This window comes from Ovis canadensis, chromosome 3 (assembly GCF_042477335.2).
Source record: "Ovis canadensis isolate MfBH-ARS-UI-01 breed Bighorn chromosome 3, ARS-UI_OviCan_v2, whole genome shotgun sequence".
Taxonomy (NCBI): domain Eukaryota; kingdom Metazoa; phylum Chordata; class Mammalia; order Artiodactyla; family Bovidae; genus Ovis; species Ovis canadensis.
In genome coordinates this window covers 106,493,146-106,506,745 of record NC_091247.1, presented here as the reverse complement: position 1 = coordinate 106,506,745, position 13,600 = coordinate 106,493,146, and the positions used below count along the sequence as shown (strand labels likewise).

At 40.9% G+C, this 13,600-nt stretch overlaps 1 protein-coding gene across 2 annotated transcripts in view; it reads left to right on the top strand.

Annotated features, from left to right (window-relative positions):
• ZC3H8 (zinc finger CCCH-type containing 8) overlaps nt 1–13,600 on the top strand; it is a 32,144-nt gene that overhangs the window by 9,788 nt on the left and 8,756 nt on the right. The window contains exons 3-4 of one of the 2 annotated variants that reach the window (XM_069580636.1): nt 8,626–8,857; nt 11,390–11,520. In XM_069580636.1, the coding sequence (XP_069436737.1) occupies nt 8,626–8,857; nt 11,390–11,520 (363 nt within the window). The remainder of the gene's footprint in view (nt 1–8,625; nt 8,858–11,389; nt 11,521–13,600) is intronic. The other variant, XM_069580637.1, reaches the window with a different exon arrangement.

The following is a 13,600-nucleotide window of genomic DNA, read 5'->3' as shown; positions in this document are numbered from 1 at the left end:
ATTCCATATATATGTGTTAGTATACTGTATTGGTGTTTTTCTTTCTGGCTTACTTCACTCTGTATAATCGGCTCCAGTTTCATCCATCTCATCAGAACTGATTCAAATGAATTCTTTTTAATGGCTGAGTAATACTCCATTGTGTATATGTACCACAGCTTTCTTATCCATTCATCTGCTGATGGACATCTAGGTTGTTTCCATGTCCTGGCTATTCTAAACAGTGCTGCGATGAACATTGGGGTACATGTGTCTCTTTCAATTCTGGTTTCCTCGGTGTGTATGCCCAGCAGTGGGATTGGTGGGTCATAAGGTAGTTCTATTTGCAATTTTTTAAGGAATCTCCCACTGTTCTCCATAGTGGCTGTACTAGTTTGCATTCCCACCAACAGTGTAGGAGGGTTCCCTTTTCTCCACACCCTCTCCAGCATTTATTGCTTGCAGATTTTTGGATCGCAGCCATTCTGACTGGTGTGAAGTGGTATCTCATTGTGGTTTTGATTTGCATTTCTCTAATAATGAGTGATGTTGAGCATCTTTTCATGTGTTTGTTAGCCATCCGTATGTCTTCTTTGGAGAAATGTCTATGTAGTTCTTTGGCCCATTTTTTGATTGGGTCGTTTATTTTTCTGGAATTGAGCTTCAGGAGTTGCTTGTATATTTTTGAGATTAGTTGTTTGTCAGTTGCTTCATTTGCTATTATTTTCTCCCATTCAGAAGGCTGTCTTTTCACCTTGCTTATATTTTCCTTTGTTGTGCAGAAGCTTTTAATTTTAATTAGATCCCATTTGTTTATTTTGCTTTTATTTCCAGTATTCTGGGAGGTGGATCATAGAGGATCCTGCTGTGATTTATGTCTGAGAGTGTTTTGCCTATGTTCTCCTCTAGGAGTTTTATAGTTTCTGGTCTTACATTTAGATCTTTAATCCATTTTGAGTTTATTTTTGTGTACGGTGTTAGAAAGTGATCTAGTTTCATTCTTTTACAAGTGGTTGACCAGTTTTCCCAGCACCACTTGTTAAAGAGATTGTCTTTACTCCATTGTATATTCTTGCCTCCTTTGTCAAAGATAAGGTGTCCATATGTGTGTGGATTTATCTCTGGGCTTTCTATTTTGTTCCATTGATCTATATGTCTGTCTTTGTGCCAGTACCATACTGTTTTGATGACTGTGGCTTTGTAGTAGAGCCTGAAGTCAGGCAAGTTGATTCAATTTCTTTAGAGAATAACCCTCTCTTTGGCATGGGATAAATTTTTGTTTGATTATATTCTGGGTTGAGAGGGGGTGGTCAGAGATAATTTGTTACAGTAGCTTTGTTTTTGTTTTTTTTTATGTAGCATTTTAATTCATTCTCCTTTATAGCCCTATTTCTCACACTGCAACCTAAGCCCCAAATTATAGCTTGCTTTATCTTTGTCAAAAATTTGCCAGGAATTTGTTGAACCCTTCTTAATTCCTTCCTGACAAACTATACTTTATTTCCCCCACTCCCTATGCACATACTCTCTTGAGACTATTAATTTCTACATCTGTACTTTTATTTCTGTGGAATTTCAGGAGACCATACTAGTTCTATAAACCATTCTGAATCAAGTGCAAGAAAATCTTTCACTGAAAAGAGGAGACAAATACTTCAGACTTTCTTATGAAAGGGGGATAAGTTGTAATATTGTGTTCTTATAGTTTCGAAGTTATATAGAGAACAACAGACATCAGAGCAATGAGTTTATAGCAGCTGCGTGAGGACATATTTAAGCAATCATTGTGTTAATATATTGTATTTCTCAGTGCCCTCTGAAAAGAATGTCAATTAGAAATGCTTCTCTAATGTATGGGCTTCCCTGGGGGCTCAGATGGTAAAGAACCTGCCTGTGAATGCCAGAGATATATAAGAAACGTTGGTTCAATCGATGGGTCAAAAAGACCCCGTGAAGGAGGGCTTGGCAACCCACTCCAGTGTTCTTGCCTGGAGGATCCCACGGGCAGAGGAGTACATTGGGCTACAGTCCAGGGGGTGGCAAAGAGTCAAACACGACTGAGCGACAACACTTTCACTCTCTAATGTCTAATAAAGCAGCATAGCTGATGATCGTCCTGGCTTTATAATGTTACCAAGTCTTCTCATCTCTTCATTTAATACAAGTAAGTCACTTTTGTTACTGCTTGTAGTGAAAAGGGTTGGCTTCAGGATTGCAGGCCTGTGGGTCTTGTGGGGTGGGGGTGTGGTGGGGGGACATGTGATATCATTCATCTGGATCCTTGTAATGTTTTGATTCAGATGTACTGAATAGAATCCCATGGTTGTGCTAAACTTCATGTGCACTGTTGCACTTGAATGATTTTTTTGGTTGTCCCTGTGCCTGCTAAATAATGTGAAAGGCTGAAACCAAGGTAAACGTAGTTATCCTCACAGCCCCACCCATCAGCAGAAATTTGGATTAAAGATGTACTGAGCATGGCCCTGCCCATCAGAACAAGACCCAGATTCCCCCACAGTCAGTCTCTCGCATCAGGAAGCTCCCACAAGCCTCTTGTCCTTCTCCATCAGAGGGCAGACAGAAATGAAAACCACAGTCACAGAAAACTAACCAAACTGATCACATGGACCACAGCCTTGTCTAACTCAATGAAACTATGAGCCATGCCGTGTGGGGCCACCCAAGACAGACGGGTCATGGTGGAGAGTTCTGACAAAACATGGTCCACTGGAGAAGGGACTGGCAAGCCACTTCAGTATGCTTGCCTTGAGAACCCCATGAACAGTATGAAAAGGCAAAAAAGACACCAAAAGAGGAACTCCCCAGGTTGGTAGGTGCCCAATATGCTACTGGAGATCAGTGGAGAAATACTTCTAGAAAAAATGAGGTGACAGAGCCAAAGCAAAAACAACGCCCAGTTGTGGATGTGACTGGTGACGGAAGTAAAGTCTGATGCTTTAAAGAACAATACTGCATAGGAACCTGGAATGTCAGGTCCATGAATCAAAGTAAATAGGAAGTGGTCACACAGGAAATGGCAAGAGTGAATATCAACATTTTAGGAATTGGCAAATTTATTTCAGATGACCATTATAACTAGTACTGTGGGCAAGAATCCCTTAGAAGAAATGGAGTAGCCCTTATAGTCGACAAGAAGAGTCCAAAATGCAGTTGAGTATGGTGGTTCAGTCACATCCGACTCTGTGTGATCCCATGGGCTGCAGCATGCCAGGCTGCCCTGTCCATCACCAGCTCCCAGACTTTACTCAAACTCATGCCCATTGAGTCAGTGATGCCATCCAATCATCTCATCTTCTGTCATCCCCTTCTCCCAACTTCAATCTTTCCCAGCATCAGGGTCTGTTCAAATGAGTCAGCTCTTCCCATAAGGTGGCCAAAGTGTTGGAGTTTCAGCTTCAACCTCAGTCCTTCCAGTGAATATTCAGGATTGATTTCCTTTAGGATGGACTGGTTGGATCTCCTTGCAGTCTCTAAAGAGTCTTCTCCAGCACCACAGTTCAAAAGTGTCAATTCTTGAGTGCTCAGCTTTCTTTATAGTCCAACTCTCACATCCATACATGACCACTGGAAAAACCATAGCTTTGACTAGATGGACCTTTGTTGGCAGAGTAATGTCTCTGCTTTTTAATATGCTGTCTAGGTTTATCGTAACTTTTCTTTCAAGGAGTGTCTTTTAATTTCATAGCTGCAGTCACCATCTGCAGTGATTTTGGAGCCCCCCAAGATAGTCAGCCACTATTTGCCCATCTCTTTGCCGTGAAATGATGGGACTGGATGCCGTGATCTTCGTTTTCTGAATGTTGAGCTTTAAGCCAACGATTTCACTCTCCTCTTTCACTTTCATCAAGAGGCTCTTTAGTTCTTCTTCACTTTCTGCCGTAAGGGTCGTGTCATCTGCATATCTGAGGTTATTGATATTTCTCCCGGCAATCTTGATTCCAGCTTGTGTTTCCTCCAGCCCAGCGTCTCTTATGATGTACTCTGCATATAAGTTAAATAAGCAGGGTGACAATATACAGCCTTGATGTATTCCTTTCCCTATTTAGAACCAGTCTGTTGTTCCATGTCTAGTTCTGACTGTTGCTTCCTGACCTGCATACAGATTTCTCAAGAGGCAGGTCAGGTGATCTGGTATTCCCATGTCTTTCAGAATTTTCCACAGTTCATTGTGATAAACTTGCAATCTCAAAAATGACAGAATGATATCTGTTAGTTTCCAAGGCAAACCATTCAATATCACAGTAATCCAAGTCTATGCCCCAACCTCTAATGCCAAAAAGCTGAAGTTGAATAGCTCTATGAAGACCTACAAGACCTTCTAGAACTAACACCCAAAAAGATGTCCTTTCATCATAGAGGACTGGAATGCAAAAGTAAAAAGTCGAGAGATACCTGGAGTAACAGGCAAGTTTGGCCTTGGAATACAAAATAAAGCAGGGCAAAGGCTAACAGAGACTTGCCAAGACAATGCATTGGTCATAGCAAACACCCGCTTCCAACAACACAAGAGACAACTCTACACATGGACGTGACCAGATGGTCAATACTGAAATCAGATTGATTATATTCTTTTTTTTTTTTAATTTTTATTTTTACTTTATTTTACTTTATAATACTGTATTGGTTTTGCCATACATTGACATGAATCCACCATGGGTGTACATGCATTCCCAAACATGAACCCCCCCTCCCACCTCCCTCCCCATAACATCTCTCTGGGTCATCCCCATGCACCAGCCCCAAGCATGCTGTATCCTGCGTCAGACATAGACTGGCGATTCGATTCTTACATGATAGTATACATGTTACAATGCCATTCTCCCAAATCATCCCACCCTCTCCCTCTCCCTCTGAGTCCAAAAGTCCGTTATACACATCTGTGTCTTTTTTCCTGTCTTGCATACAGGGTCGTCATTGCCATCTTTCTAAATTCCATATATATGTGTTAGTATACTGTATTGGTGTTTTTCTTTCTGGCTTACTTCACTCCGTATAATCGGCTCCAGTTTCATCCATCTCATCAGAACTGATTCAAATGAATTCTTTTTAATGGCTGAGTAATACTCCATTGTGTATACGTACCACAGCTTTCTTATCCATTCGTCTGCTGATGGTCATCTATGTTGTTTCCATGTCCTGGCTATTCTAAACAGTGCTGCGATGAACATTGGGGTACATGTGTCTCTTTCAATTCTGGTTTCCTCGGTGTGTATGCCCAGCAGTGGGATTGGTGGGTCATAAGGTAGTTCTATTTGCAATTTTTTAAGGAATCTCCACACTGTTCTCCATAGTGGCTGTACTAGTTTGCATTCCCACCAACAGTGTAGGAGGGTTCCCTTTTCTCCACACCCTCTCCAGCATTTATTGCTTGCAGATTTTTGGATCGCAGCCATTCTGACTGGTGTGAAGTGGTACCTCATTGTGGTTTTGATTTGCATTTCTCTAATAATGAGTGATGTTGAGCATCTTTTCATTTGTTTGTTAGCCATCCATATGTCTTCTTTGGAGAAATGTCTATTTAGTTCTTTGGCCCATTTTTTGATCGGGTCGTTTATTTTTCTGGAATTGAGCTTCAGGAGTTGCTTGTATATTTTTGAGATTAGTTGTTTGTCAGTTGCTTCATTTGTTATTATTTTCTCCCATTCAGAAGGCTGTCTTTTCACCTTGCTTATATTTTCCTTTGTTGTGCAGAAGCTTTTAATTTTAATTAATCCCATTTGTTTATTTTTGCTTTTATTTCCAGAATTCTGAGAGGTGGATCATAGAGGATCCTTCTGTGATTTATGTCAGAGTGTTTTGCCTATAGATTGATCATATTCTTTGCAGCCAAAGATGGAGAAGCTCTATACAGTCAGCAGAAACAAGACTGAGAACTGACTGTGGCTCAAATCATGAACTCCTTATTGCCAAATTCAGACTTTAATTGAAGAAAGTAAGGAAAACCACTAGACCATTCATGTATGACCTAAATCAAATCCCTTATGATTACACAGTGGAAGTGAGGAATAGATTTAAGGGACTAGATCTGATAGACAGAATGCCTGATGAACTATGGACGGAGGTTTGTGACAAGTATAGGAGGCTGTGATCAAGACCATCTCCAAGTAGAAGAAATGCAAAAAAAGGCAAAATGGTTGCCTGAGACCTTACAAATAGCTGAGGAAAGAAGAAAAGTAAAAGGCAAAGGAGAAAAGGAGAGATATACCCATCTGAATGCAGAGTTCCAAAGAATAGCAAGGAGAGATAAGAAAGCCTTCATCAATGATCAGTGCAAAGAAATAGAGGAAACCAATAGAATGGGAAAGACTAGAGATCTCTTCAAGAAAATTAGAGTTATCAAGGGAACATTTCATGTAAAGATGGGCTCAATAAAGGTCAGAAATGGTATGGACCTAACAGAAGCAGAAGGTAATAAGAAGAGGTGGCAAGAATACACAGAAGAACTATACAAAACCTAGATAATCACGATGGTGTGATCACTCACCTAGAGCCAGACATCCTGGAATGTGAAGTCAAGTAGGCCTGAGGAAGCATCACTATGAACAAAGCTAGTGGAGGTGATGGCATTCCAGTTGAACTATTTCAAATCCAAAAAGATGATGCTGTGAAAGTGCTGCCCTCAGTATGCCAGCAAATTTGGAAAACTCAGCAGTGGCCACAGGACTGGAAAAGGTAAATTTTCATTCCAATCACAAAGAAAGGCAATGCCAAAGAATATTCAAACTACCAAGCAGTTGTACTCATCTCACACTCTAGCAAAGTAATGCTCAAAATTTTCCAAGCCAGGCTTCAACCATATGTGAACTGTGAATTTCCAAATGTTCGAGTTGGCTTGAGAAAAGGCACAGGAACCAGAGATCAAATTGCCAACATCCACTGGAGCATAGAAAATGCAGGAGAATTTCAGAAAAACATCTATTTCTGCTTTATTTACTATGCCACAGCCTTTGACTGTGTGGATCACAATAAACTGTAAAGAGATGGGAATACCAGACCACCTGACCTGCCTCCTGAGAAATCTGTGTGCAGGTCAAGAACCAACAGAACCGAACATGGAACAATGCACTGGTTCCAAATCAGGAAAGGAGTACGTCACGGCTGTTTATTGTCACCCTGCTTATTTAACTTGTATGTAGAGTACATCATGTGAAATGCTGGGCTGGTGAAACACAAGCTGGAATCAAGTTTGCTGGGAGAAATACCAATAACCTCAGATATGCAGATGACACCACCCTTACGGCAGAAAGAGAAGAGGAACTAAAGAGCCTCCTGGGGAAAGTGAAAAAACTGGCTTAAAACTCAGCATTCCCAAAACAAAGATGTGGCATCCAGTCTCATCACTTCATGGCAAATAAATGGGAAACAATGAAAACAGTGAGAGACTTTATTTTCTTGGGCTCTAAAATCAGTGCAGATGGTGACTGCAGCCATGAAATTAAAAGACACTAGCTCTTTTAAGAAAAGTTACGACAAACCTAGACAGCATATTAAAAAGCAGAGTCATTACTTTGCCAACTAGCTTTGTCTAGTCAAAGCTATGGTCTTTCCGGTGGTCATATATGGATGTGAGTGTTAGACTGTAAAGAAAGCTGAACGCTGAAGAATTGATGCTTTTAAACTGTGGTGTTGGAGAAGACTCTTGAGAGTCCCTTGTACTGCAAGGAGATCCAAGCAGTCCATCCTAAAGGAAATCAGTCCTAAATATTCATTGAAAGGACTGATCCTGAAGGTGAAAGTCCAGTACTTTGGCCACTTGATGCAGAGCTGACTCATTGAAAAACATGGTGATGCTGAGTAGGATTGAAGACAGAAGGAGAAGGGGACCACAGAGGATGAGATGCTTGGATGACATAACCGATCTGATGGACATGAGTTTAAGCAAGCTCGGGGAGTTGGTGATGGACAGGAAAGCCTGGCGTGCTGCAGTCCTTGGTGTTGCAAAGAGTCAGACACGACTGAGCAACTGAACTAGACAACTGGGCCTTTTACAGATAAACTGTTTAATTGAAATGTATTGTCCATACCGGTTGTAATAATAACTCTCAATTAGCCCTGGTGTCTCAAAGTACAGACACCCGTAACCCGTACTTGGGAGTGTTTCTGCGCCAAGTGCTGGAAGGCGTCTGCTGCTTGGGCGGCTTGGCAGTTTCTTGTCGTCATTGCTGCTGCATCCCCTGCCAGCAATGCTCCGGGCTAAGGGAGGAAGCAGACTTTGGTAGCTGGTGAGGTGGATTTCCAACTCTCGATGACAGGTTACTGAATTAAACCTAAAAAGATGGTCGATGCAAAGGGAGAAATAAAATGTGGACTATATTAGTGTACTTCTTTTATAGCAAATAATTAAGTTGTGGGGCTTTAGTCTTTCAATCTAGTAAAGTACACACAGTGAACAGATAGTCTTCCCTCAAAGCATCTTTTAAGTGTGGATGCATGTGTTTTTGTTTTTTTTAATTCCGGAAGATTTCATATACATCGAAGTGGAAAGACTAGCATATGAAATCCTTGTGTTCTCATCAGTCAGCTTCAACAATGATCAGTTCACAGCCAGTCTTTATTTCTCCTTCATGACCAGATTGTTTCAAATCATGCTAGGTTTTTAAATTTGAAAATTTAATTTTTACTTAGTTTAGGCACTCTGGAAGCTCTACATCTCTGAAGAATTTGCAACATAGGAAATCAAGAAGTAAGGACTATGATGCATATAGTGACGATGACATCTGCAATCAGGAGCCGGAAGATAATTTTGCTAAGGAGCTTCAGCAGTACATACAAGCTAAAGAGATGGCAAGTGTTACTCAGTCCCTACTGTGTCCTGAAGGATCTGTGAAGAAAGAGACAGCAAAGGGGACCACGAAAGGTAAGAGTCAAACTGCTTGATCATTTAAAGTTACCTGGAGGAGTAGTCACCACTGTCCATGGATGGAGGTGGGGGTGGGGTCTGCATTTTATCTCATGATAAGACCAGATTTTCTTGGATCTTGACATCGAATGTGAGCTGGTCACTTGGTGTACAGATGCTCAGTTTGCAAGAGGAGTGGAGGGTGCAGCAGAGTTTTCAAAGGATGACCACTTTGGGACTCCCCTGGTGGTTCAGTAGCTAAGACTCTGAACTCCCAATACAGGGTGCCCAGGTTCGATCCCTGGTCAGGGAACTAGATCCTATATGTGGCACCTAAAAATCCCTTGTACACAACTCAGACCTAGTAAGGCCATATAAATAAAATTTTTTAAAGAACATGACAACTTTGCAAGGGAGAATGCTAAATCCCTGGCTTCAGCGTACATGAAGGACAGGAAATACCTTTTCTGGTTGCTTTCCTTTGAAGAAGAATAGATTGGGATAATAGTGTATGAGACTAAACTTGGGAATATGTTCCTGTTTATAAATATTTATGTTTGGCTGCATCAAGTGTTAGTTGCTTCATGGCATGTGGGATCTTAGTTCCATGACCAAGGGTCAAACCCATGTTCCCCACATTGCAAGGCAGACTCTTAACCATTGGACCACCAGGGAAGTGTCCCAGGAATATATTCTTTGAGATTACTAAAATAAAATTAAGCCATAGATATGACAATAAGGGACAATTGTAAGTAAAATTCTCAATCCTCTCATTTTTTCCCCTGTTGAAATGTTTTTCTATTTTAAATGGATCTATAGATCAACTTAATCTATATAAAATGTTTTCAGTGAATAATCTGACAGCCATATATGAGGTCCTTTGAAGCTTTTACTATTGCAGCGCTATAGCAATTCCTAATGAGATCCATCGTGCTTTGAAAGAATCTGGGCTGGTGGCTCGCTAGAATGATTTCGTTAATTATCTTGCTTTTTTCCTGGCAGTGCCTTATATATTTTCACAAAGAATGAATTTGGGATCCAGAGTATATTAATCCCAGAGCTGTTGGAAGGACAGGTCCACATCATCCCACTTTTTACTTTTTGAATAGTGGAGAACTTCTCTTGCATTATTACAGAATATCCCTCGTAAGAGTGTTGTTTTAAAGTGGTGCTGGGAAAACTGGTTAACCACTTGTAAAAGAATGAAACTAGATCACTTTCTAATACCACACACAAAAATAAACTCAAAATGGATTAAAGATCTAAATGTAAGACCAGAAACTATAAAACTCCTAGAGGAGAACATAGGCAAAACACTCTCAGACATAAATCACAGCAGGATCCTCTATGATCCACCTCTCAGAATTCTGGAAATAAAAGCAAAAATAAACAAATGGGATCTAATTAAAATTAAAAGCTTCTGCACAACAAAGGAAAATATAAGCAAGGTGAAAAGACAGCCTTCTGAATGGGAGAAAATAATAGCAAATGAAGCAACTGACAAACAACTAATCTCAAAAATATACAAGCAACTCCTGAAGCTCAATTCCAGAAAAATAAATGACCCAATCAAAAAATGGGCCAAAGAACTAAATAGACATTTCTCCAAAGAAGACATACGGATGGCTAACAAACACATGAAAAGATGCTCAACATCACTCATTATTAGAGAAATGCAAATCAAAACCACAATGAGGTACCACTTCACACCAGTCAGAATGGCTGCGATCCAAAAATCTGCAAGCAATAAATGCTGGAGAGGGTGTGGAGAAAAGGGAACCCCCCTACACTGTTGGTGGGAATGCAAACTAGTACAGCCACTATGGAGAACAGTGTGGAGATTCCTTAAAAAATTGCAAATAGAACTACCTTATGACCCACCAATCCCACTGCTGGGCATACACACCGAGGAAACCAGAATTGAAAGAGATACATGTACCCCAATGTTCATCGCAGCACTGTTTAGAATAGCCAGGACATGGAAACAACCTAGATGTCCATCAGCAGACGAATGGATAAGAAAGCTGTGGTACATATACACAATGGAGTATTACTCAGCTGTTAAAAAGAATTCATTTGAATCAGTTCTGATGAGATGGATGAAACTGGAGCCGATTATACAGAGTGAAGTAAGCCAGAAAGAAAAACACCAATACAGTATACTAACACATATATATGTAATTTAGAAAGATGGCAATGACGACCCTGTATGCAAGACAGGAAAAAAGACACAGATGTGTATAACGGACTTTTGGACTCAGAGGGAGAGGGAGAGGGTGGGATGATTTGGGAGAATGGCATTCTAACATGTATACTATCATGTAAGAATCGAATCGCCAGTCTATGTCTGTCGCAGGATACAGCATGCTTGGGGCTGGTGCATGGGGATGACCCAGAGAGATGTTATGGGGAGGGAGGTGGGAGGGGGGTTCATGTTTGGGAACGCATGTAAGAATTAAAGATTTTTTTTTTTAATAAAAAATTTAAAAAAGAGTGTTGTTTTATATTGTCTTCAAGTTAAATTTTTGTTGTTGTTGTTGTTGTTTTTAGCTGTTAAGCAAAAAAATAAAAACCTTAAAGCTGTTCACAAGAATGGTAAAAAGAAGAAAATGAAGCGAAAGTGTCCTGGCCCTGGAGACAAAGGAAATGCTTCCCTGAGGAACAGTGGCTCACAGGACCAGGTATGAGGATCCACGTGTGTCGGAAGGCACTGCATCTCACACCTCAGGGGGCCTCCTTTACCCTCAGCAGGCTCCCCACATGCTTCCTTCTCCCTGTTAGGCTCCCTTCCTCACACTCAAACCTTAGTGTCGTACCTGCTGCCCCTGAATACATACGCACAAGCCCCCTGATTTCTGAGTGCTGTGCTGTCGATGACTGTGAAAAAACAGATGTGGGAAGCAAGGAAAAGGGTGCGTGCATGCTAAGTCACACCCAGCTCTTTGCAGCCCCATGGACTGTAGCCCGCCAGGCTCCTCTGTCCATGGGATTTCCCAGGCAGAAACACTGGAGTGGGTGCCATTTCCTCCTCCAGGGGATCTTCCGACCCAGGGATCGAACCCACATCTCTGTGTCTCCTACACTGACAGGTGGATTCTTCACCACCGCGCCACCTGGGAAGCCCAGACCACTGGACTGCCGGGAAAGTCCCTAGATAGCTGTGAGGGCATTCTAACGGCCATTGGTCTATTGGTTTTTGACTCCCTCTGGAAATTAAAAGTGAATATTTTTGAGACGCCCCCTTCCAGATACCAGACCCCCCCATCCCCTCTGGTATTTTGATTTTGCTTTCTAGAAGTTCTTCTTCCTTGGTCTGCAGATGTAATCACAGTGGAGCAGTAAGTGACTCTTCTGGACTCTACTTTTCTGAGGGCTTCTAAGCTGGATGGCAGCCATTTGTTAAGCTTGGTTCAGAAAACAAGAGTTAGGGCTTAGTAAAATATTAGAAACACCATATATTATGGACTGAAATGTGTTTATATAAAATTTATTTTACAGAAGGCGACTGTGAAGCCATAGGGTTTAGGTCTGTAGTCACCCAGGGCCAGGCAGGGCTGCACTCAGGCAGTGTTCCCTTTCCTTTGGTTTAGATTGACTCAAGTGATTATTCCACCATAACTGACAGCTCTTCTACATGAGAAACAAATTGTAAACATGTTTATTAGAATTCAATCACATGATCAAATAAAACTGAGAGTTAAAACTGGCATACTTGTTAGGCACATGATTTTGATAGTGCTGAGTGGAATTTTGACATTATTACAGAGCAGCTCACAGAAGCGTGCAGTCAGCTCCCTTCTTTGTACCTGTGGAGTTCCTAAGACCGTATGTGGGAATACCATATGTAGATGCTGTAAGTTGCACCACAAGTTAACACGCTGAAAGTGATTTTTTTTTTTTAATGGGGGAAAAAATGACCATTTATTGAGCACTTCCTGTATGTTCAGGCATTTTGGGCACAATAGTTCTATATCTTGGATTTTGCAAGATTGATATTATTATTTCAGTTTTGTAGGTGATAAAGGTTAGGAGAAGTGATGCAAGCAAAGGCACACAGAGCTGAAATAAAACCCACCTATATTTGGTTTCAGAGTTGATACTTATTTTATTATTCCAGGCTTTGTCTTTATCATACAGTCTTTACATTTCCCTGATTCTGAAGATGGTCTTATTTTTTTACAACATGGGATAAAGTGTCAGAAAGGAAAATGTAGCATGTACTTGGATATTTTCTATCCTTCCTATAGACATAGATATATTGCTGCTAAGTCGCTTCAGTCGTGCCCGACTCTGTGCGACCCCGTAGACGGCAGCCCGCCAGGCTCTTCCGTCCCTGGGATTCTCTAGGCAAGAACGCTGGAGTAGGTTGCCATTTCCTTCTCCATGAAAGTGATTTATGTTTCTAAAGACCTGTAATAAAATTCCCCTCTCATTTTTATGTGAAAGTCCCGTTTTGTTTTCATATCTTTATCACCATCTTGGAGGGTCTGTTTCTAATTATGTTTACTAATTTGAGCTCATCAGTGTACTCAGCTCACACCTAATGAGCCTGTCATTGAAATGAAAGATTACGCTACTTGTGGTTGGTTTACTTTTTAATTTTGAGGTTTGTCCCCAGTGTTCTAAAGAGCCTTGTTCTTAGACTTCACTGTTTATCACAATGAGTGGAACTTACTTTTTAAAAATTTTAAAAATTTTTAAGTGAGGGCAAGTACAATATAATCTCAGATGGTGCAATAAGAAAGAATTAGTAGGTAAAGA